Here is a 26,812-nt window from a genome sequence, read left to right as displayed (position 1 = left end):
TGTCATCGGTATCCTTTATGTAACTGTTGCCATATTGGATACTAGAATTTTGCAATTTTCTATACGGCCACCATCATTAAAAACAGAAATTTGTATGCTAGAAATTCGAAAAATTTTAAAACTAATAAATAAATTTAATAAGACAATCTTTAAAAAATACAATTAAATAAATAGCTAAACATTTGCCTTAAAGTCCTCGTTTCTAATCCAGTAAGAGCAAAAATAAAAAAAAATGTCTTTAGATCCTTCTTCCACGGAAGCCACATGCATACTGACCTCCCACCACTAATGCCAAGGTATACATTGTCAGACGTTATGACGTCACGTCCGACATATTGTTTTAGTCTGCTGGAGGCCACCATCTTGTTTTCGTTTACTAGAGTGCGCTACCGTCTCATTATTTAAAGTTTAACCCACTAGATGGCAGTAATAATTTATTATTATTACTGAGGAAACCGTTATATTGACATTTGGGCGTCATCTTGGAATTGTGTAATTATTTATCTATTATTTAGGAAAAATTCCAAAATTCTTTAAATAAATCTGTAATTAATACACTGATTGAATCGATGGATTCCTGTCCTAGGTTTCATTTTCGACCAGTGAAAAGTGTAACTAAAATTAAATAAATTTTATATTCTGTTTCACATTATCTTTCGCGGAGTTTATTGATCATTCGCTCTACGAATAACAAATCAAGACAATTTACCTGTCCGACAAATTATATACGTTCTCGCGTTACCTAACATGTAAGTCTAGTTTCTCAATACTTAGAATAACATCTAAATCGTTCATAAACAAAGCCATACATGTAGACCAAGCATCTTCAGACTACGAGACCGGGTCATGAACAATGTCAGGCGTATAGACAAGACATTTCCGAACCTCATGACCTTCTTCGTCGTCAGCTAATATAACATATTTCGACCCGTCAAGACAAATTCTTCGAACTGCCAGACCCAATGTATCATAAAATCAATTAAGTACAATCAATTAGACCAACGTAATATGTTTTACGCTTACAAGAGGACCAAGAACCCCTGAAAAATGATTTATCAAGACAAAGACGTTTTGGACAAGTAAATATCCAGAGCTACTACAGATTTGAATACGCACATTTAACAAAACGTCACACACTCATTAAAAGAAAAGAACACACTGAAACACAGGAAACTTAATGAACACACAGTACAAACAGTACACAAAGGAAACGGATTGAACACAAAGTACACACAGTTAACGAAATGAACACACAGTACATACAGTACACACAGGAAACGGAATTAACACACAGTACACACAGTACTCGCAGGAAACGGAATAAACACACAGTAAACACAGTACACACAGGAACCGGAATGAACACACAGTACACACAGGAAACGGAAGGAACACACAGTACACACAGGAAACGGAATGAACACACAGTACAGACACCAAACGGAGTGTACACACAGTACACACAGGAAACGGAATCAACACAAAGTACAGACAGGAAACGGAATGAACACACAGCCCATACAGGAAAAGAAATAAACACACAGTACATACAGTAGACAAGGAATGAACACACAGTAGCGAGAACTCAGTCTTAGTTAGAAATCATAATACATAATACATAAAGTTTTTGTAATTTACATTATTTATAATATTTCTCAACATTATAGGAATGCAGATAAAACAAATCATTATTGTATGTAGCCAGCTTCCGTCAGTTTTTTGAGTATGAAGGATATTTCTTTGATGCACGAATAGTTTTTTGCACAAAGCGAGGCATGAAGAAATCTTAGTCGGTCAATCAATATGTTTAGATCTTCCCACAATGTGTAATCAATATCTTCTGCGACCATCTTCTTTGTATGTTTATTATAAATACTTTTAATATAATTATCATACCAGTGATCATCATAAGCTTTATCAGATTGATTTATTATAACACGACGTTTCCATCGTCTCGGTCTCAGGGCTTCATCACGGCTTTCGATTTTGCTAACATTAGGTAATTCAGCACAGTCTTCGCTCACGTCACCAGCTTCAGAGTCACTATCGTCATCACCATAGAAGTCAGCATCTTCTCCCGAATTACTGTAAGAACTAGAAATAGTTGATGTTGGAGCTTCTTAATCGTCTAAAATTTTCCTTTTTAACTGTCCATCATTATTTAAACGTATGGTGGATCTCCTGAATATGGACTTGAATGTATTCTCACTTTTCACGGTGTTGATAATTCCATTTGTTTCAGTCTTCCCAAAGCCATAAGCATCCATCAATTTATGTTCTTCGTCACGATCGGGTGGGCAAATACCATCACGCTCAGGACAAGGAAAATTATTTTCATCAACCAGCACATTCTTCCATATTGTAGTGTCTTTATCGATGTCTTCTATCCCATAAGTGGGCTTGGATTTACATGTTCTACCAAGTCTTTTTAAGCTGTCATTTCGTGTTAACAACCTGCTACACCGATTATAGCTTAACATTTTGTGTAGTGGGATTTTAACACTATCATTCATTCTCATGACGTCTAGCGTGCCTTCTCATGTCAAAATCCTAGCTACAGTACCTACAACGGCTTCTTTCCGATTCAGCTGTGGATAAAAAAAAACAGGATCCATGGTAGCCTCTGTGACTAATGTTAGATGCAAACTGACAGTTTTCCTATTGGTACCATTACTTAAATAGAATTTTATAAATATTTCATAAGCATGAATAAAGTGATCTATTACGTGTTGTAAGTAGTTCTGATTTTTATCAAACATAACAGAAATTCATTAATTAAATGCAACTTTGAATAAAATTGCATGACTCATTAAGAAAAAAATATTTCTTGCAGAGATCGATTTCTTATAAATAACCAGAAGTACTCGGAGATCACCATCAGATGTCTGGACAAGATTAATCAGGATCATACGTAGAAAACCATCAATCAGATGTCTAGCCAGAGATCAGGAGCACACGGAGAAAACTATCGCAAGTTTCCTTTAATATCAGAAAAATTACATAAAATTTTAAAAATAATAAAAATAAACTTGTAAAATAATTATAAAAACTGAGGAAAAAAATTCCGGCTTGAGCTAGAACTCTATCATTGCTTTACAACGGAGAAATTCACAAGCAGAAAGAAGCTGTTTTTCTAATTTTTAAATTTTTTTTTGTGTTCCCTGAGCTTACCATGGAAGTCTAATTTTCGATCCATGGAATAACTTTCATGTACAATGTAGGCGTATAGGCCAAGTTTCTCCGAACAAAGAGGTAATATTCGTCAATACGTGACCACATTTTAAACACGTAATTTTCAGTGTCAGATATATCGACCAGTCGTCTCTGTAACCACGAGTCCAATCATGTCATGTGTAAAGACTTATCGATGCTCATTCGTCTTGAAGGAGGAAGTACATTCAAAAAAGAAAGCTCAATTACCAAAAAGGAAGTACATCTAAAAAAAGGAAGCATATTAATAAATGTAGCAAGCACATTTAACGAAAAGGACGCCGCTATGGACGAAAATTCAACAGAGTAGAATTCGGTCTTATCGCAGGGATACGATAACTTAGGAGGGATACTATCTCATCACCGGGATACCATCTCTTCAGTAGGATACGATCGGTCGCATGATGCAGTAGGATACAATGCCTCCAACTGTCTTTGACTCCAACAGACTTTGGCTCCAGCAGTCTTTTTGGTCCAAAGCTCCAATCGCTCCAATGTTACAATGCTTCAATGCTCCAAGTTCTTCAAAGTTCCACTTCATCGATTCTCCAACTGCTCCAATGCATCAATGCTACATTTGTTCAAATGCTCCAAATGCTCAAAAGCTCTAGTTCCTCCAAGTGCTCCAATGCTCCAAAGCTCCAATTTCTCAAATGCGCCAATGCTCCGAGTGCTCCAAAGCTCCAAAGCTCAAGTGCTTCAAAAGTCCAAGTGATTCAATGCTCCAAAGCTCCAGTGTCTCTAATGCACCAATGCTTCATGTGCTACTATATTTCAAAGGTCCAATTACTCCATTTCTTCAATACTCCAAAGCTCCATTCAGCAGCGAAAGTTAATTTATCTCATAAAAGCTACTTGGTGCAAGTATTCCTGATTCTTGCAGCAGTTGACGACACGTATTGTGTCGGGGTAAATATTATTTATTTTTTATGTGGGATGCAGTATGTTCACTCACAATCACAGAGAAGGATGACATTGTAATACATCAAGGAGAAGGAAATCGTCTTGCATAATAGTGTTTTTCAGCTGTTTCAAAACATAGTAATACTCTCAGTTTTGTATATTTTATTCGATGTTTGATACAGGCAATCACCCTTTCATGTGGAATGCGTAATGCTCACTCATGATCGCAAGAGAAGGATGGCATCGATAAACACCAAGGAGAAGGAAGTTCTGTTTGCAAGATAGTGTTTCTCAGTGGTTTTAAGGCATAGTAATCTACTGAGTAATGAATTTTATTTTTGTTTGAATTCCACCTGATTAAAATATTTTTAAGTGCTGTTTTAGTAACAGGAATTCACCAATTTATAAGAGACTCTTAATAAAATGGCTGGTCTCATTACGAAAAAAGTTACATGTAGGGATTGTTTATCTCAGGAATAACCAGAAGCACTAAGAGAATATCAGGAGAATTATCGCTAGGAATAACCTGAATCACATGGAGAAACCAACAAAATATTGACCGGAATATTCAGAAGACACGGAAAAAACAAACACACGTTATGCTCAATTAAGTTCAATGAATCACAAAAAAAAAATCATCAGCTTCTGCCAGCTTGTGAATTTCTTGTTTGTTCAGCAAGGATAGAGTTCTACGACAAAACAAATTGTTTTAGTAATATTTTTAATGTTGTAAATTTATATTCATTTGTTGATAATGTTTCTTCAGTGAATTACACTGACAAAGTTTTGTTAAAGTGATCATTATGATACAATTTTCAGTATGGTACTAATTGGTTATTAGTTTACCATCGTTAGAAAATGTTTATTAATTAAAGCAAATAATATTATAAAAAGACATTAAATGAAAATGTCTATCAAAACTTAAACAGAAATAATTAGGTGCTATTAACATTTGGTCCCTTACAATTAGCAGAAAAACTTAATTAAATTTACAAGTACAAAACAAATTAAATAATGTAACGTGCACATCAATCGACACCAATTTCATGAAGTAAGCTTCATTTCATATGTGTTGCAGATGAAGCATTCCTGGAACACTTCCTGTACAGCTGCAAGAACAGGCTGTCCCGATGCAAGGAAGTCCTGGACATGTACTACACCGTGCGGGGTGCGGTGCCCGAGTTCTTCAAGAACAGAGATGCAACCTCCAAGAGTTTTCAAGAATGCTGTGAAGTCATGTAAGTATTTAAACTATTACAATTAAATTGATAAAAGTAAGGCAATTTATCTAACCACAAAAATTACTTTCTTTTTCGGTAATAAATAACTAATATTGTCGCGGGTTGAAATTTTGCAGGGTTGTTGAAATCAAATTTAGGGACTTTACTGACGGGACTCTGGGCTGGCTGCTCTGTTCACTCGTCAGCGCAAGTGGCGTGACCATGTAATTGGGGCACGGGGCCGGCGCGGCGCGCTGCGGGCTTGCAGAATTTTGTTTGTTTGTTTGGCCGCGCGCTGGCGCAGCCACGGGCCGCAGTTACTGGGGCGCGCTGTCGTAACAAGCCGCGCGGTGTGGCCTGCACATTGGGGTAGAGGGGGGGTAGTCTTCCCAGGTGTTCTAGTTAGTTGTTTAGTAAATTTGACTTCAATAACGAGCTTTTGTTATGGTAGGCGCGGCAGGGCGCGCGAATTTAAGCGCAAGTGAGTGGTGACTCGGGGCTCACTCAGGCGGAGGCTCACTCAGGCGGAGGCTATGCGTCTCACCTGTGGTCACGAGTTGTTAGTTCGTTCGTGATGTAGGAATTCAAGCTTTCGGGCGGAAGCTATGGCCGACGCCAGAGGCCACGAGTCGTTTAATTTAAGTTAGGTCATAATGTAGTCATCTTCAAGCTTTCGGGCGGAGGCTATGGCCCTCGTCAGGGGTCACGCGTCATAGTTTTTAAAATGTAATGTTCGTTCGGGATTTCAAGGGCAGGAGAGGCCCCTACGTTATTTTTTTAAAGTAATCGATCAAGAAAGGCTTTTCGGAAAATGTGAGTATGGACTTATCTTTGTTTTAATTTTAAGTATTAATTATGATTTGAGGTATTCGGAAGGACTAGGGAAGTGTTTAGTGAAGTTCTCTCATTCTCTCTCTTGTAAGGTCGTTCAATCGTTAAGGAAGTAAAGAGATTATTGTTTTAAATTGTAATCCCGCTATTTAAATGTTCTTTAAAATGATGTTGAGTATTTGACTTTAAGAATAAAATAATTTTAATTAAGTATTATGTTATTTTGCAAAATCTCCTTAGTTCAGCTCTCACCAGACATCCTGTACGGGATGACGAACCTATGATCCTAGGTACAGTAAAGTATTTTATGAAGTTAAGACTAGTTGATGCCAAGCGAGTTGTTTCTATGTAAAGAGCTACGATTCTCGCCCCCCCCCCTCTGAAGGTGGATCGTGACAGAAATGGTGGAGGCGCCGGGTAGGTGCACGTGACAGAAATGGTAGAGTTCGCCGGATAGGTTCTATTTCTGGAGAGAGAGAGAGGTAGATTTTTATGTTTATTATTAAGTTAGTTTCAGCTTCTGATAGCAGGTTATTAAGAGTTTAATTGAGGAGAGGATTACGGAATTTAATCTAAGTGGAGGAAGTCTTTGAGATTTTTTTTTGACGTAACAGATGTTTATTTGAGTATACTTGTAAGGATAAAGTTTATAGTGATAAGTTGTTTTAAGTCGTTGAGTTTATCGGGGATTATTACGTGAGGAGAATACGTTATAAGTTAAATGCTTATTAGAGATAATGCAAGTGGTTTAATTTAATTGAAGTTCATTTTAAGATTGTAGGTTAAGAGAATTATAATTTAAAATAAAGTTTTTTGTCGTAAATAGGAATTATTTTCAAGAGAAGTTTGTTTTGTTTTCGTGCGCGTAGGAGACGAGACGTACGAATTAAATCAGTCGAGGGAAGGATAAACGTTAGAAAGGAATTAAAGAGAAAACGAGAGTTTATGTAAAAGAGAGTTATAGAATTTATAGTGATGTTTTGTTTTAATTAGAAAAATGTTGAGAGTTGTTTCAGAACGACACGTCAGTGGACGTGGCAGAGTGAACACGTGACGGGGAGGTGCTGAGACCTAGCGGAGAACGGAGGAACCGCAAGCGAGGGTTGGCGCACCTGATGGAATTCGGTGACGTCACGGGCTCATACGGAGACGTGGACAGGCCGTGACCTTGTTTTGATCAGCTGTACGGTAACTTAGCGATAAGAAAATAGACTATTGGTTAAATAAATTTAAATTTAAGTGTGTTTTAGAAGAAGAGGAACTTTCAGTATGTAAGTAATTTAATTTAAGAAGTGTATGATGTATAGGCTAGAAGTGTTTCGTTGTAAGTTGTTTATGTTTTTGTTAGTTAAATCCTACCTCGGTTTTAAAAATATTTTTTTGGGATTTGTAAACATTATTAAGGAGGTACACTATAAAATCGATAAGCATTGAGAAAAGTGGGAAGGATAGTTTTTGTGTGTAGAGGGAATTTACTCCAAGGGAACAGAGAGACAAAATTAATGTTTTCTTTAGGGCGAGGGACCCTAAGGTGAGGTGTTGTGTCCCTGGGAAGAAAGGGAATTGTAGCGCAGACCATAGGAGATGGGCTGACTACGTGAATTAAGGGTTAGGAGAATCCTGAGAGTTGTGAGTAGTTTGGGGCAGGAGTTCCCCATGGTAGTACCGAAGTGGCTATCCTGTATGGGATAGGGTACCATTTCAATGAAGTTTGTTGGTGGGGTTAGAGCCCCCTGTGTAGTGGGCCTATAGCAGATTGGCACTACAGTGAATTTTTTGGTTATTTTGTGAGGTAAATTCCCTGGAGGTTAAGTAAGATTGGATTCAGTTAGGAAGGAGGGAAATGAGAAACATTGCTGTAGAGAGTTAGTGTACTTGCCTAATGTGAAATTGAATTTTACTAAATTAATTTAGGAGAAAGTTTTGTTCGGTAAATAAATAATAATGGAAGATAGCTAGATAATTAATTAATTTTTTTTGAGTAAGGTGTTTTAAGTAATGAAATAAAATAAGGTGAAGTAATTTGAATAATTGGGGAGGAGTTTCTTTAAGAGTTTAGATAATTGTTTTTGAATTTATTGAGATATTCAGCCAGTGAAGTTTGAGTGTGAGAGATACAGTGAGATTTTAAGGAAATCGGTTGTTTATTAATTAGGACAAATGAGATTTTATGATTAAGAGTCAGTAAGCATAGTTAAAATTTACGACATGATATTTGTTGACAGTTTACAGTTATTAAGGAGAAAACAGAGTAATCTATTTATTTTTATTTTAATGGTTTGAAGATAAGATTATGAATTTTTTTTGGAAGTTTCTTTGGCATGTTGGAATAATTTTTTTTGATTTTTAGAATTTACAGAGAAAATTTAATTGATTTACATTAGTTTGGAAGTATGGAGGTTTAGTGTTCGATTAGCCCTAACTTGATGGTCGGATCCCAAAAGAATGCCGTAAAACCGATAGCCAATTGAGAGGAATGCGGTAGGCACTTGTGTAGAGAGGGGTTGTGGGAAAACTCCTTGGGACTGATGGCAGATCAGGGGCCCTAAATAGTGTGTGATGCTGTAAAACCAGTGCAGAGAAAGCCTGGTATGCTTAAATTTTTGGGCACAGGTTATGTAAACCTGGGGTTCCATGGGATTTAGTCATGTTAGCTGCTGTGGGACATTGAGATTTCCAGGCTCCATAGTAAATTCAATGTAAATTTTTGTTTTCTTAAAATAATAAATTTGTTTTTAATTTTTTTTGAGATATTTGATTTGGAACAGTGAATACAGACCCCGAGGAATAAGAGTTATGCTGTGAGAGGAGAAGGTGGTAGGCCTAAAAGGGTACAGGCACCACAGAGGTTATGTGCATTGCATAATTTAAATATAAGGAAACTTGAGAATTTGAAATTTTGTTGTTGGTTTGTACACCCATAAGAAGAGTATAGGCAGAATTTTTATTGTTATGAGATGTCTAATTTAATTGAAAAGAAGAAAGTTTAAAGATGCAAGGTAACATTATTATTGTAATAATTGAAAGAGATTAAGAGGTAGAGAGAAATAGGCAGTTTTTGTTTGTAAGTACTAAAGTTTACATATAGAAATTTAGTAACTAAGAATGAATAATAAGTTAAGTCTAGTGTAAAAGTTTTTTTTAAGTTTGTTAAGTTAAGAGTCACAAGTAAATTTTTTTTTAGAGAGAATGTCTTTGATAGGAAGTATTAGAAACTTATGGGAATTTTAGGGTAACATAAATAATGTAGGTAATGAATAATAAATAGATGGTAGGTCTTAAGTTAGGATTAACATTTGAAGCAGAATTTAATTAAGAAGAAGGAAAATAAATAGGCCTAATGAAAAGAACAAAAAAGGATTTTATGGTAAAGCATTTTTTTTAAGTAATAAACAATGAATAATAATGTTGTTTCAGGGTAATGTGTACTAATAATACAATTTTTTTTTAGGACCAAAGAACAGGAATTATGTAATTTAAATTAACATGTATTTTTGAAACTGTTACAGATTCCTTAAGATGAGCTGAGCAGCAGTCCAGTTTACAAGATGACAAGAGTTCGAGAGACAAGATACAAGATCACTGAAACAAGAGCCAAGACTGAAGATTCAAGAGAAGAGAAAGCTGGCAGCCATGGACTTACAAGTGGAGATTAATAAGGTCATGTAAAGTTTTATTTTTTTTTATGGAAGACAGTAACTGGAGTTTTTTTTTGTTATAAACATTATTTACAGAACTTTTTAGGTTATAGTAATGTAATGGAACTAGTGAGTTGTGGTAGCTGTCAAAAAGAACTAATACCTTAAGTTTAATTTTTAAAGTTAATTTTCTTAATTTACAGAGGGATTAGTAGTTTTTTTTAAACCTTATTTAGGTTGGAATTTAAATACAATAGCTTATTATAAATGTGTACGAACAGTTCAAGTTCACAGTACTGATAGGTAGGTCAGATGATCTTATTGATTTTGATGATTTGTTGTTTTGAGTTGATTTTTAAGTGTTGTGAATTAGACAATGAAATAGTTCTGAAAACTTAAATTATTTCAAGCTAAGAAATAGTAAAGTTAATTGTAACTCAAAGGACACCAGAATTTAATTTTTTTTTGAATTAGTAATGTTTGAAAATTTTATACTTTACAAGAAAGGTTATAAACAAACAGATCGGATGGAACAAGAATGCAGTAAATCACAATTTCATTTAGAATTATTGATTAGCTTTTGAGGTTATGAAGTAAAAGTAATTATAGTTTAAAAGTTTGAATAAAAAAAAATGTTTTTTTTATTTGTTTGAAATAGAAAGTTTAAAAGTTAATTAGTCATGATCTAGGTGGGTGATGGGGTGGGAATTGGCCACTCTTTTTCCCTATAACCTCCCTAACATGGCCTTCTATTACAACTAACAGAAATAAAGAAGAAGAAAAATGAAGAATTATTAGTTAGAATGTTTCTTTCATGAAGATACCTGATGAACTTTTACTGTTTGGAAGAATAGAAGCAAGGTTAGTCAGATATTTTTACTCAGAAGAAGAAGAAGATAAAGCAGTTTTATGACTCGACAAGCCAGAGATTGGTGTTTCCCCTCTGCGCTTCTATTGACTACGTTGTTTACTCTCATGGGATAGCTGGTTCGGCACCATGGAGAGAGATTGGTGGGCATTGTGGTTGCCCCCAGAAGAAAAGAAGAGTAGAAGAGGTTATGGGTGGGTCATGTGAACTGACCTTCAACCCAGTTACTTCGTGGGGACTATTTGCTGTATAGAGAAGATCAAGACTCAAGAGTTAGGGAAAATCATTGGAGGTCATGTTTCCCTTCCTTAAGTTTTTCCTATCAAATTATTTGCCTGATTAGATTATGCTAAGGGTGGGATACTTTATGTTAGCAGTTGAATTAATTAATTTTATTTTTTTGTGTGTTTGCATCCTTGCCCATCGATTGCAGTTTAGTAGTTAGTTTTGTATTTGTCAGGCGTGATGGTAATGCCTGTTGATGATGTTTCAGAATTGTAATCTGTTCGTGATGAGGATGGCACAACTCCGAAGCAGATGTGGGGAGAAGTTGTGAGCTGCCCTGGAAGCCAGTCCAGTAGCTGTTGGAGTTGAGTGGTGTTTGCTGATGGCCAGCCCAGGGAGCTACTCTTCTCGACAACACTGACTTCGAGGAGTTGCACCAACCTTCACGAGATAAGAGTTTAATTAATTGAAACACTGTAAGGACACTTAATTTTTTTTGAAGAACGAAAGAAGTATGGTAATAAACAGAAACCGAAAAAAAAAAATAATAATAATTATCAAGAATTTGCACATTGTTTAACGAATACTGAGAAACTAAGAACAGTAATTTAATTTGTAAAGAGAGCTTCACTAACAGAACAATTTTTTTAGAATTGAGAACTCGAGCCTCTGAAGGTTCCTGTGAGAACAAACCAGATAAAAGTTTTACATTTAATTTTATGAATACTTGTTGTTTTAAAATAAATCTTATGCAGAATCTAGATGTATGTTCAGACAGCAAGGAACTAAGAAAATTATTATTTTTGTGAAATGAGGAATTTATAGTTATGGTTTAATGGAAAAAGACAATTTGTAATTTTGAGGTAGCTCGATGGGGCTCGAGCTCTGTGAGGGGAGGGTTATGTCGCGGGTTGAAATTTTGCAGGGTTGTTGAAATCAAATTTAGGGACTTTACTGACGGGACTCTGGGCTGGCTGCTCTGTTCACTCGTCAGCGCAAGTGGCGTGACCATGTAATTGGGGCACGGGGCCGGCGCGGCGCGCTGCGGGCTTGCAGAATTTTGTTTGTTTGTTTGGCCGCGCGCTGGCGCAGCCACGGGCCGCAGTTACTGGGGCGCGCTGTCGTAACAAGCCGCGCGGTGTGGCCTGCACATTGGGGTAGAGGGGGGGTAGTCTTCCCAGGTGTTCTAGTTAGTTGTTTAGTAAATTTGACTTCAATAACGAGCTTTTGTTATGGTAGGCGCGGCAGGGCGCGCGAATTTAAGCGCAAGTGAGTGGTGACTCGGGGCTCACTCAGGCGGAGGCTCACTCAGGCGGAGGCTATGCGTCTCACCTGTGGTCACGAGTTGTTAGTTCGTTCGTGATGTAGGAATTCAAGCTTTCGGGCGGAAGCTATGGCCGACGCCAGAGGCCACGAGTCGTTTAATTTAAGTTAGGTCATAATGTAGTCATCTTCAAGCTTTCGGGCGGAGGCTATGGCCCTCGTCAGGGGTCACGCGTCATAGTTTTTAAAATGTAATGTTCGTTCGGGATTTCAAGGGCAGGAGAGGCCCCTACGTTATTTTTTTAAAGTAATCGATCAAGAAAGGCTTTTCGGAAAATGTGAGTATGGACTTATCTTTGTTTTAATTTTAAGTATTAATTATGATTTGAGGTATTCGGAAGGACTAGGGAAGTGTTTAGTGAAGTTCTCTCATTCTCTCTCTTGTAAGGTCGTTCAATCGTTAAGGAAGTAAAGAGATTATTGTTTTAAATTGTAATCCCGCTATTTAAATGTTCTTTAAAATGATGTTGAGTATTTGACTTTAAGAATAAAATAATTTTAATTAAGTATTATGTTATTTTGCAAAATCTCCTTAGTTCAGCTCTCACCAGACATCCTGTACGGGATGACGAACCTATGATCCTAGGTACAGTAAAGTATTTTATGAAGTTAAGACTAGTTGATGCCAAGCGAGTTGTTTCTATGTAAAGAGCTACGATTCTCGCCCCCCCCCCCCCCCTCTGAAGGTGGATCGTGACAATATAATAGAAAAAATGCACTTTATTCTAACTTAATTATGAGGAACCTATGATCGAAAACCATAATGACATATTGATTATTTCCTTTGAAATGGAGATAAAATATACAATAAAAGTAATACTTAAAATAGCGTTTATGGCACTTAAATGGACACTCCATTAAAATAATATTTTTGTTAATGTTTGACAAATCATTTTAAGGACTTGCAAAATATTTAAAAATAATAAACATTATATTTAAAAGGATAAACATTATATTTGAATTTGCTATTCCAAACGAGTAACTACTAGATATTGGAATTTTTTAATATCCATGATATACTTATAATTACACCAAGGGAAATTAAATATGTAGTTGTGTTTTTTTTTATTCATTATAGATTTGCCATATAATTAATTGATTTCTTTTCTTTTTAGGAAATAAATAATCTTTATATGGTTTGTATACATATTAACAGTAATACTAAATTTTTATGATTATTTCTTACACTTAGTTAAAACTAATTTTTCTATAATATTTTTTCTTGCACACCACTCTAAGAAACAAATAAATATATTTATTACTTAAATGTTAATCAGTTATCATGCTTTTAACTTCCAGAACTTTTATCAAAGGAATAAATCAATATTTTAACTTATGAAAGAATTTATTAACTATGTTTCCTGACACCAATGTCCACTGCATATCCAAATTTTAGAGCAAAATGTACGAAGATCCTCGCCATTTTTTAAAATGAACTCCTCCATAACACACAAAGTTAAAACATCATGCGAAAATGTATTTTATTTGATTTACCCATCTTATTCGCTCACTTAAGAGCTCGGTACTAGATAAGAAAAATAAATATATGAGTAAACTGGCTTCATTGATTAGCGTCTATGCTAAAAGTAACAAGTTATGCTCAGTATTTACATTTAAAAGACTCGCTCTATATTTATGTTCGTAGCCAGTCATTGACAATAAATGATTTTTTTAATAAGCCTCAAAATGTGTAAACTCATAATTATTAGGTAATTTTAATCCACAATGACACTTATGTATATACTAGCTGATGCACCCGTGCTTCCATAAGTTAGTCAGCTATTTATACATGCCCCTCCTCGTGGGTACGCCACTACTACGACTCGGATTAAAATAAAAATTATCGAATTTATTTTCCAGCTGTATATGAACCCGGTGTATAGTAAGGAAAATCATATTTTATATATAGAAAAGTAAGTTTTGCTTATGGCATACAGTTTACAGTAGACTAGAAAATAATTAATATTATTTGTTGTTAGTTATCAAGCTTCCTGAAACGTTCGGTTGTGGTGATCGAATACTTACCTTACAGTTTCATTTCCTTAAGAAGTATTTCAAACATTGGTCCCCACACACTTAATGAGCTAATAAATCTCGACCAACAAAAATCTTAAACACTTGTAAAATTATTTGTTTAAAATACAAATTTTTTTTACATAATTTGTTCTATAATGTTTTTCTTTTATTCCTCGAAAATGTACATGTTTTCCTGTCAAATTATAAGAACTAACAATTGTACATTCTGTTATAGAGCAAAATACACATTGCACTTAAATCATTATAGTTATATAGCTTACAACATATGAATATATTGAGACCGGTCCCACAGGGAAAACACACCACACAATGCAAGCTTCAACTCTGGTTACCAAGTTTACGCACACAAAATTCCAAGGTAAACAAGATGTGCCCAGATGGGACTTAACCTGAATATTAAAATTTTAAATCAAATAAAAGATAAACTAATAGGTAATTGCTAGGTGGCAAGAAAATAATCCACAACAAAATTAGTAAGTTAACTATATTCGTTTTATTGTGCTCTTAAAAAATCAAAGATGTATGGAAATAAATAGATAATTATCATGTTTCTACTTTATCGGTTGTTGGAAAACAACACAATCTAAAATATAGTGATAATTGTTATAAGCCAACTAGGCAAAAATAATTATGACTGTACATATCAACACAATTATGCGTGCCAAAATACATTAATAAGTATCATTTAAATAGTGTAGGAAAGATGGTCCGGAAACAGGGTCCAGGAGGTGGAGCCGAGAACCGAGCCAGAATCTTGGATTGTGACGTCACGGCGGCCATCTTGGACGAGTGGAACCTTGACCTTTGACCTTGACCTTGAAATTTGACCCTCAAAAATCGCCAAAAGTTGTCCAAAGTGGTTAAAATTTGCGCAAAATTCCTCAAAATTCACATAATATTTCATTTTTTGAAAAAAATTCCGCCAAAAAATATTTAAAAAATTGATACATTAAAAAATTCTCTTTTCGAGGGAAAAATTCCCGTTATTAGTCCTTAAAAATCCCAGCGGCTAGAAATTCCCATAAATAGGCTTAAGCATCCATGTCTACAGCCTCCGATAAACCTCTGACGTCATCATAAATAATGACGTCACAGTTGAAATTATCGTTACGGCCGCTATCTTTGAAATCTTTATTTAGTACCCGATTTTAATTAGAAAAAAAAATATTAATAAAAAATCCAAATAAAAAAATTTGAATAAAAACTATTTTAAATATGTACATTTACGACATGGAGCTCGGAGTCCTCGGTTCGAACCCGATGAAGGCAAAAAAAATGGTGACCGATCATTCCCCCCATGGTGGGTGCTGGCAGACTGACGCCCACAACTTTGCTCATAGTATATATCGGCAGGTAACATGATGTCATGTCCACCATCATGTCTTCGTTTGCTGGAAGCGATTATCATTGTATCGTCTGCTAGAGTGCGCTGACGCCATGTTAGTTTAATCCTTACCCGCTAGAGTGCAGTAATCATATATTATTAGTGTGACACCCACCATCTTGTCATTTGGAGGCCATCTTGGAATTGTGTAATTATTTAGCTAGAAATTCGGGAAAAATTCCAAAATTCATTAAATCAATCAATCATTAATTTACATATTCATATATTCAAAAATTCCTGATCTCGGTTTGATACCTGATCGAGGCAATAATGATTAATTTTATGTAAAATAATAATTATTTCAATAAACCATGTTCAAAATTCTTAAAGAGACTTTAATCTTCTACTATCATTATCCTATAAGCCATCAAGCCCTCCATATGGGAAATTCGTAATAATTAACCTAGAAATTAAGGAAAAAGTTCAAAAAATCATTAAATAAATTTGTAATCAATAAACTGATTGATTAGATCTTCTATGGTCCTTGGTACGATCCAAGATGATGCAAAAAAATTAATAGAACATAAATTTAACATAATAGTGACAGGTTCAGGAATAAAATCTCCACAAGTTATTTCACAAAATACTGTAAATTTTATTACTTAGTTTCTATTCTACTAAAGGATCACCTGCGAAGTTTAGCAATCTTACAAACATTTAGGTCCGCATAGGCGTAAAATGACTATTTCTTAGCTCCAATCGGTTTATACTAGACAGAGACCAGCCAGAACCTTTACTTACATAGTCCTCCTCTTCTTGACAGAGATTCCGGACACAATGTTAAACAGTTTGCTTCACATCGTTACAACTGTAAATTACTGCAGCCGATGTCTTGAATGCACACTTCTTCACTTTGTCAACGAACGGATACGGCTTTCCATATATACAATCCAACCACAAATTATATTTTAATGGGCCGTTTGTTGCTACGTCATCAGTAAGCTGATTGATAATGTCCTGTCTGATATCATCAAGAAAAGAACAAATATCTTTCTACTCACCTAACGTATTTAGATATTAGTAGTATTTCAACGTTCCACTAAATGCAGACTGCGCCAAGTAGAAGCCATTATCGTTTACTTGTAATGCACCGAACACAGTCTTAGGTTAATTTTTATGTTCAGATTTCATAGCAATAAAGGCACCATCAAAAAAAAGGAGGCAAATTTAGGAAGCACTACCAACAAAAAAGCACCACATTGAGAAGCACAATCAAAAAGGCAGCACATTTGGATGCACAATCAACAAAATGGAAGCACATTTTGTAAGCAGATAAAAAAAAGGCAGCACATTAGTAAACACCATTAACAAAAAGACAGCACATGTGGAAACACAATCAAAATGGCAGCACATTTGGAAGCAGCGCCAACGAAAAGGCAGCACATTTGGAAGCACCGACAGCGAAAAGGCAGCACATTTGGAAGCACCTTAAACGAAAAGGCAGCACATTTGGAAGCACCGACATCGAAAAGCAGCACCATCATCGAAATGGCAGCACATTTGTCATTGACTCCAATATTCATTGGCTCCAATATTCATTGGTTCCATCAGTCTATTGATTCCAGCAGTCTAGTGACTGCATATGTCATTGGCTACTACAGCCATTGTCTCTTAGAGTCATTGGCTCCTACAGTCATTGGCTCCAACTGTCTTTTGTCTCATCAACTCCAAATATATTTGGCTAGAATTCTACGAGTCTAAGAGACAATGAGGTCACAAGGCTACGAGTCTGAAAGGATCTAGCTGGTCATGAGTTATACATGGCTACGAGACTGCATGGCTAAAAGACCGTGTGGCTACTAAACTACATGTCTTTGAAGCTACAAGAAAAAAAGTCTACTCGGCTCCCTCTACTCTAGCAGCATTATGTTATTAGATTGCATGACAACTTGTGTACGTATCTTCAAGTCTACGAGGCTCCTTGGCTGCAAAGCTACAATTCTACGAGGTCCTAAGACATCATGACTACGCGACTACGAGCCATGAGGTTACGAGACTACGCGACTATGAATCTTCAAGTTTACGAGACTGCAAGGCTACAGAGCTACGAAGCTTCTAGAACACTACTTTACTTGACTGCGAGGAAACAGGACTTCAAGTCTGCATGAGTTCTTGACTACGAAGCTACTCGTCTACAAGGCTCCAATTGCCGTATCTTTCTTCGACGGATTTTCTCTTTTTGGTCCAACTGCACCATCAGCTTTATGTTATAAGATTACAAGGCTACTTGCTTATGTAGCTATAAATCTACGAGGCTCCAATTCATGAAGACTACGAGACTACGAGCCATGAGGTTACAAGACTATGCGATTGTAAATCTTCAAGGTTACATGATCGCGAGGCTAAAGGACTATGAAGCTTACGGAACGCATGGTTACGAGACTGCTTGACCAATTGGTCGCGTGGCTACTAAACTTCATGTCTCTAACTGACTAAAATAGCACCATTCAGTGGTTAGAGTTAATTTATCTCATGCAAAGGTACTTGTTGCAAGTAGTTCCGCTTTTCAACAACAGATGACTCAACGTTTTGGTCGCGGGTAAATATTATTTATTTCTTTTTTGTGGGATGCGGGATGCTCACTATCGATCGCATAAGAAGGATGGCTTCGCTAGTCTCCAAGGAGAAGGAAGTTTGTCCTTCCTGTTAGTTTTTCTCAGATTTCCCACGGTCCGCCATCTTGGATTGTTACATAATGGTGGCCATTTTGGATGGTTGTGACCTTGTCCTTTTTACCGAAATATCAGGAACAATCACACGCTTGTACTAGAACTCTCTCTTTGAACATCAATGAGAAGTTCACAAGCTACCAGAATCTATTTATGTATTTTTTTGTTTTAAACTTTTTATTAATTTATTTTTATTTTTCATATATTTTTTAATTTATGATATTAAAGAAAACGTGTGGCGGTTTTTTCCGAGAGCTTCTGATTAACCTGGTCAATATTATGGTGGTTTTCACCATGTGCTCCTGATTATTCTTATCAATATTTTGATGTTTTTTTCCATGTGCTTACGATCGTTCCTGTGGTTTCGGTAAAAAGGTCAACGTCACACCCATCCAAGATGGCCGCCATGATGTAACAATCCAAGATGGCGAACTGTGATAAATCTGAGAAAAACTAACAGGAAGGACAAACTTCCTTCTCCTTGGAGACTAGCGAAGCCATCCTTCTTATGCGATCGATAGTGAGCATCCCGCATCCTGCATAAAAGAAATAAATAATATTTACCCGCGAGCAACACGTGGAGTCATCTGTTGTTGAAAAGTGGAACTACTTGCAACAAGTACCTTTGCATGAGATAAATTAACTCTCACCACTGAATGGTGCTATTTTAGTCAGTTAGAGACATGAAGTTTCGTAGCCACGCGGCCAATTAGTCAAGCAGTCTCGTAACCATGCGTTCCGTAAGCTTCATAGTCCTATAGCCTCGCGATCACGTAACCTTGAAGATTTGCAATCGCATATTCTCGTAACCTCATGGCTCGTAGTCTCGTAGTCATGATGCATTGGAGCCTCGTAGACTTGAAGCTACATAAGCAAGTAGCCTTGTAATCTTATAACATAAAGCTGATGGTGCAGTTGGACCAAAAAGAGAAATTCCGTCGAAGAAAGATACGGCAATTGGAGCCTTGTAGACGAGTAGCTTCGTAGTCAAGAACTCATGCAGACTTGAAGTCCTGTTTCCTCGCAGTCAAGTAAACTAGTGTTCTAGAAGCTTCGTAGCTCTGTAGCCTTGCAGTCTCGTAAACTTGAAGATTCATAGTCGCATAGTCTCGTAACCTCATGGCTCGTAGTCGCGTAGTCATGATGTCTTAGGACCTCGTAGAATTGTAGCTTTGTAGCCAAGGAGCCTCGTAGACTTGTAGATACATACACAAGTAGTCATGATTTCTAATAACATAATGCTGCTAGAGTAGATGGAGCCGAGTAGACTTTTATTCTTGTAGCTTCAAAGACATGTAGTTTCGTAGCCACACGCTCTTTTAGCCATGCAGTCTCGTAGCCATTTATAACTCATGACCAGCTAGGTCCTTTCAGACTCGTAGCCTTGTGACCTCATAGTCTCTTAGACTCGTAGAATTCTAGCCAAATATATTTGGAGTTGATGAGACAAAAGACAGTTGGAGCCAATGACTGTAGGAGCCAATGACTGTAAGAGCCAATGGCTGTAGGAGCCAATGACATATGTAGTCACTAGACTGCTGGAATCAATAGACTGATGGAACCAATGAATATTGGAGTCAATAACAAATGTGCTGCCTTTTCGATGATGGTGCTGCTTTTCGATGTCGGTGCTTCCAAATGTGCTGCCTTTTCGTTGTCGGTGCTTCCAAATGTGCTGCCTTTTCGCTGTCGGTGCTTCCAAATGTGCTGCCTTTTCGTTGGCGCTGCTTCCAAATGTGCTGCCTTTTTGATTGTGCTTCCAAATGTGCTCCTTTATTTGATTGTGCTTCCACATGAGCTGTATTTTTGTTGATGGTGCTTACAAATGTGCTGCCTTTTTTTTATTGTGCTTCCAAAATGTGGTTCCTTTTTGTTGATGTTGCTTCCAAATGTGCTGCCTTTTTTATTGTGCTTCCCAATGTGGTGCTTTTTTGTTGGTGGTGCTTCCCAAATTTGCCTCCTTTTTGTTGATGGTGCCTTTATTTTTAATGTTGTTTTGACTCTAGTATTATAGTAAATTGTTCTTGATTTGACTAGCGTATTATTCCATCCGGTCCATGTATCTAAGCGAGTCCTAGACAGCGGGTCGCTCAGTTTGTTACTGTCGTCGACGGTGTACGGATCACCTAGTTTGTTTCTTCTGGTGCATAAGTCGCGTATTTACCTGTTCTTGCGAACTTGATGGCATCTTTACCGACTTCAACGTTGAACTCGATGGACGTTGTACCATCGTCTACAGGAACCTTGACGACAGCTACGATGGAGAAGGAGCAGTACCCGTTGGCAACGACGACGTCAACATTGGAGGAGATTTCAACAGACGTGATAACACCAGCAGAAGATACTTTAATGCCGGTAGTGCTGGCTGTACAGGAAACCTCGACGAAGGTGTTTCGCCCTCGATGGTGACTTCAATGAATGGCGAATCGTCAACAACTAACGAGCGTAGATGTCGTTACTGTGACAAGATTTTCTCAAACATCAGCAATGCTCGTCGACACGAGAAGAGAGAATGTGCTAAGAACCTTTATCGTAAAATGTTTGTTTGTATTAAGTGTCGTAAGAAATTTACAAGAAATGCTAATTTGAAGCATCATTTGGAGACATGCAAAGGCCCTGCAGTGCGGCAGAAAGTAAAGGTTTCTATACAACAACGATGCATTGATGTGCATAAGAGTATGCCTGGAAATGGTACACCTACAGTTACATCGACATCTGGTTCGGGTTTGTCTTCAAGTAGGCATCCTTGTGGCTACTGTGATATGACCTTTGCATTTGCACATGATGTACGGAGACATGAGAGAAGTAGATGTACGAAGAATCCTTTTTGCATGAAGTTACGCTGTGATGAGTGTCATAAATGGTTAACTCGAATTGATAATTTGTGTCGACATGCGAAAAACTCTAAAGGTGACGTCCGTGCGCCTACTGTTGAACTACCTGTAGAAAGTTCGACACCTCGTTTTGGATTGGTGACTCGTGAGCGTACAAGCAAAAAAACAGATGTGCAGTAACCGATTGCTATGACATATGAACATGAAAATAAACCTAAGACTGTGTTCGGTGCATTCAAGTAAACGATAATGGCTTCTACTTGGCGCAGTCTGCATTTCGTGGAACGTTTAAAGACTACTAGTATCTAAATACGTTAGGTGAGTCGAAGGACAATTGTACTTTTCTTGATGATATCAGACAGGACATTATCAATCAGCTTACTGATGACGTAGCAACAAACGGCCCATTAAAATATAGCTTGTGGTTGGAGTGTATATATGGAAAGCTGTATCCGTTCGATGACAAAGTGAAGAAGTGTGCATTCAAGACATCGGCTGCAGTAATTTACAGTTGTAACGATGTGAAGCAAACTGTTTAACATGGTGTCCGGAAACTCTGTCAAGAAGAGGAGGACTATGTCAGTAAAGGTTCTGGCTGGTCTCTGTCTAGTATAAACCGATTGAAGCTAAGAAATAGTCATTTCACGCCTATGCGGACCTAAATTTTTGTAAGATTGCTAAACTTTGCAGGTGATCCTTTAGTAGAATAGAAATTAAGTAATAAAATTTACAGTATTTTGTGAAATAACTTGTGGAGTTTTTATTCCTGAACCTGTCACTACTATGTTAAATTAATGTTCTATTTATTTTTTTGCATCATCTTGGATCGTACCAAGGACCTTAGAAGATCTAATCAATCAGTTTATTGATTGCAAATTCATTTAATAAATTTTTGAACTTTTTCTTTAATTTCTAGGTTAATTATTACGAATTTCCCATATGGAGGGCTTGATGGCTTATAGGATGATGGTAGTAGAAGATTAAAGTCTCTTTAAGAATTTTGAACATGGTTTATTGAAATTATTATTATTTTACATAAAATTAATCATTATTGCCTCGATCAGGTATCAAACCGAGAACAGGAATATATGAATATAAATGAATATGTAAATTAATGATTGATTGATTTAATGAATTTTGGAATTTTTCCCGAATTTCTAGCTAAATAATTACACAATTCCAAGATGGCCTCCAAATGACAAGATGGTGGGTGTCACACTAATAATATATTATTACTGCACTCTAGTGGGTAAGGATTAAACTAACATGGCGTCAGCGCACTCTAGCAGACGATACAATGATGATCGCTTCCAGCAAACGAAGACAAGATGGTGGACATGACATCATGTTACCTGCCCATATATACAATGAACAAAGGTGTGGGGGTCAGTCTGCCAGCACCCATCATGGGGGGAATGATCGGTACCCATTGTTTTTGCCCTCATCGGTTTCGAACAGAGGACTCCGAGCTCCATGTCGTAAAGTACATATTTAAAATAGTTTTTATTCAAATTTTTTTAATTGGATTTTTCATTAATTATTATTTTTTTTTCTCATTAAAATCGGGTAATAAATAAAGATGTCAAAGATAGCGGCCGTAACGATAATTTCAACTGTGACGTCATTATTCATGATGACGTCAGAGGCTTATCGGAGGCTGTAGACATGGATGCTTAAACCTATTTATGGAAATTTCTAGCCGCTGGGATTTTTAAGGACTAATAACGGGAAATTTTCCCTCGAAACGGGAATTTTTCCCTCGAAATGAGAATTTTTTAATCTATCAAAATTTTTGAAATTTTTTGGTGGAATTATTTCCAAAAAAATTAAATTTTTTGCGAATTTTGAGGAATTTTGGGCAAATTTTGACTACTTTTGACAACTTTTGGCGATTTTTGAGGGTCAAATTTAAGGTCAAGATCAAAGCTCAAGGTCACACTCGTACAAGATGGCCGCTGTGACGTAACAATCCAAGATGGTGGCTCGGCTCTCGGCTCCACCCCCTGGACCCTGTTTCCGGACCGTAATTCCTACACTAGTCATTTTACTTAACACAGGTGATTGGAGAGCTAATAAAAAAAAAATAATTGAAAGAAACATGGCCGCCACAAGAGTATTCAACAAACTCTTTAACACTTCAATTGTAACCAGAAAAGCATCGCAAGCAAAAGAAACTAAGGCCAACAATGCCACTTAAAACAAAGTTACAACTAGCATTTAAATATGAAGTTCAACAACAACAACAACATATAGAATTTTACTGCTGGCCAATACAAATAACTCTCCAAGCACCTATTCGGACCCGCTCCCTCTCTCTCTCGGCATGTATTACTCCTCCATGGTCGGCTGATAGTCCTGCTGCTCCATAAATAACTGCCCAACACACGAGTAGGTATATACAGCCAAAATTTGCCTCCCTCGCCCTCAATTGCAACTCAATTCTCCAGGATAATATTGAGTCTTAGAGAATATTACCGAAAGTTCTGGAATGATCTTCTCTACGATCAAAACAATCGATACACAGACGAGTCTTGGTTAATTATTATTCTTCTTCCTTAAAACTCGGATAGTACCCCTGAGTTTTGAGCTGTTTCGGAAGGAACCCTGGTGTTTTTGCTAGAAGTACACAGTATTTACTTGCACACAGCAGTACCTTATCTATGACTTTTGATGGTCATATGATGTAATGGGAAGCCTTCATTTCACAGACGAGAGAGCCACACCAGAAGTTCCCCGAAGTTCATGCTCGCTTTTTTTCCCGTTCTATCTGATTGTATAAACCGGTGTGGCATTAAATTTTGCGGTCGATTAGGATAGGTTAGCTACATTATAAATACTTTAAAACATTGTGGATGGTTGGTTATATTATGTAAGTATAGCTACATTAAAAATACTGTAAAATTATTTCGTGGTTGCTTAGCAAATAACTTTTTAATATGTAGCTGTCCAGGGCTAGGAAACCGTTAATATGTAGTGTACGGATTATCGTCAAAAAAAATTTAAAAATCTAAAATAACTTTCATTATATGCTCTTTTACGTCCTCTTTTCAAAACAGCCTGCGGAGATAATAAATTCCAATTACTTCTGGAGATATAGCCGTTCTTATTTTGCAATACAAGACCTATGTAATCATTCGACCGTCGCTATTTTATATTTTGCAGTGTGTGTGTGAATGCCTAAATAACAGAAATTTTCCATTAGGTAAGGTTAGTTACATTATAAATACTTCAAAATAAACAGAAATTAAAAATAAAATCAATTAATTTTATTTGTTGTATAGTTTTAAATGTTAATAATGTAACTGACCTGACCTAACAAAACGGGACAAAGGTAGATTAGGTCAGGTCAGCTACATTATAAATACTTTGAAACTGAACGGGCATTAAAAATAATAAAATTAATTTTAATGGTTGTTTAGTTTTAAAGTATTTATAATGTAGCTGACCTGACCTAACAAACCGAGACAAAGGATGAACAGTAGGAACTCACGTAATTTTCTTTTTACTTATTACTTGCGCAACAAATAAAACATTAAAATTTGAAACGTTAAAAACTCACCTAAGTTAGAGGCGGGTACAATTATTCCTTTGCCATTAATAGAAAATGATGCAGTCGTTCACCTACGTCGCGAAAAAAAAAAAAAATCTTACACGTAAACAAACAACAATTTTGAATGGCGCATGAGTGCACAGGATGAAAATTAAAAAATTCGATATATCCTAAAGTATTTGGAATTTATTATCTCCGCCGGGTTTAATGAAAAGAAGAAGTTAAAGAGCACAGAATAAAATTATTTTCGGAATTATTTTTTTTTTTTAACAAATATCGCCCAAATATGAAAATTAAAAAATTCTATATCTCCTAAAGCAATTGGAATTTCTTATCTCCGCAGGCTGTTTTGAAAAGAGGACGTAAAAGAGCATTTAATAAAAGTTATTTCAGATTTTAAAATTTGTTTTGACGATAATCCGTACACTACTTATTTACCATGATTTCACAATATCTTTAATGTAGCTATCCTAACCAAATCATCCATCCACAATGTTTTAAAGTATTTATAATGTAGATAACCTAACCTTATTGACCATTAGTTATCATGAGTTACAATGAACAAAAAAACCGAAGATGCACAATCGGGCGTTTGGCTCTCTCGTGTGTGAAAAGAAGGCTTCCCATGATGTAATACGCTCAGCAATTTAAAAAGGTAAGGTTGGTGTTTCTCTCGTGTCCTTAAATGTTTATATTTGCAGAAAATAAACACCAAACATCTGGTGAACAAATACAAACCATCACAATACTTAATATTGGAAGAGTGAAAAATTATCACATGAAATTATTTTTTTCTTGTTTTATTTGAAAAGTAATATGTAATTTTATTATTTAAAGTTTTCTTTAGTGTTTTTTTTAATGTTTACAGAAGAAGACAAAGACTATATACCTAGTATAAAATGATTTTAAAATTTTTTTATAGCAATACAAATAATAAATACCCCCAAAAAGTTATATACTATAATATAAAAAATACATTTATGTTAACAGAGAAAAGAATATTTAAAATAAATAATTCCAAAGGTTTAATAAAGCATTAACAGTTGTTTGCCTTACTGTTCCGTTACTGCAGGTGGCTTCTGACGACTATCCAGCGTCTTCAGTGCTCTTCTTTACTAATGGCAATTCCTTTAGTTCAGATTTCCACTGATGACTCTACACGAGATGTTTAAGTGCTCTTTAGCAATGTGTTTAACTACTGTACGCGCTTGCTTGCAGCCAGATCGCGGTATTACCGAGCATGACCCCTGAGGGCTACAGGATGTTCTTGATGAAGCTGCGAGAGCTGGACCCGGCGAGGTTCGACGTAGAAGAGTCCATCAAGCGAGCCTTCATGGTCTGCGACCTGCGCCTGCGCGCTGAGAAAGTTCTGGGAGACGTGCATGTGTACGACGCTACAGGCGTCACCTGGGCCCACCTCATGAAGTACACACCCACCATCCTCAAGAAGCTCATAGTCTGCCTCCAGGTGGGAGCCACGTATTACCTAGTGTATTTATCATGTAATTTTATTCAATCCAAAAACATTTGTTTAACATTTTCGGTGCCAAAAATTAATAATTTTACTATTAATTGCATTAGTCAAAATAAAATATTATCTTCAAATTAAATGTAATTTGGTTCTACGAAATGCATTTTAGCAAGTAAAATTATGTACAGAAATACATTAAACATAATCACTGTGACCACTCCACTTTGCGTGTCTGCAAAAGTGTATTATTTTTTTGCCATGTCGTGAGCATATTTTTGGGGTATCTTTTACACAATAACAAAAATCCAAAATTTAACTTTAACATTACACAAAATGGTTTGCTGTTAAACGATACATATAATCAGAAAATAATCATTTTATGTGATATGATTAAAATTTTCTACATAGTAGTTCAGCTCAAGTTAATATCCTTATTATTCACATTTTAAACTTGCACGCAATTAAATCAGGTATAATCAATTTATAATTATTACTACTCAGACATTTTTAGTTACCAGTTAAAGCAATTATAACTTTTAGACCGAACCTTTATCAGTTGTTTCGCTGTGATTGGTCTCAATAACAGTGCTGAAATAATATGATAATGAATGATCCCTGATTGTTGCGTGGGAGTTGTTGAGTGTATTGC

The 26,812-nt window shown here is 36.3% G+C and overlaps 1 protein-coding gene across 1 annotated transcript in view; it reads left to right on the top strand.

Moving 5' to 3' along the window:
* Positions 1-26,812, top strand: part of LOC134531687 (alpha-tocopherol transfer protein-like) — a 65,239-nt gene that overhangs the window by 5,170 nt on the left and 33,257 nt on the right. Inside the window, exons 2-3 of the mRNA XM_063367498.1 lie at positions 5,192-5,351; positions 25,911-26,160. Of these exons, the coding sequence (XP_063223568.1) occupies positions 5,192-5,351; positions 25,911-26,160 (410 nt within the window). The remainder of the gene's footprint in view (positions 1-5,191; positions 5,352-25,910; positions 26,161-26,812) is intronic.

The sequence above is a fragment of the Bacillus rossius genome, chromosome 5 (assembly GCF_032445375.1).
Source record: "Bacillus rossius redtenbacheri isolate Brsri chromosome 5, Brsri_v3, whole genome shotgun sequence".
Lineage (NCBI taxonomy): Eukaryota > Metazoa > Arthropoda > Insecta > Phasmatodea > Bacillidae > Bacillus > Bacillus rossius.
The sequence above is the reverse complement of the archived record's forward strand: the minus strand, read 5'-3'. Positions and strand labels throughout refer to the sequence as shown.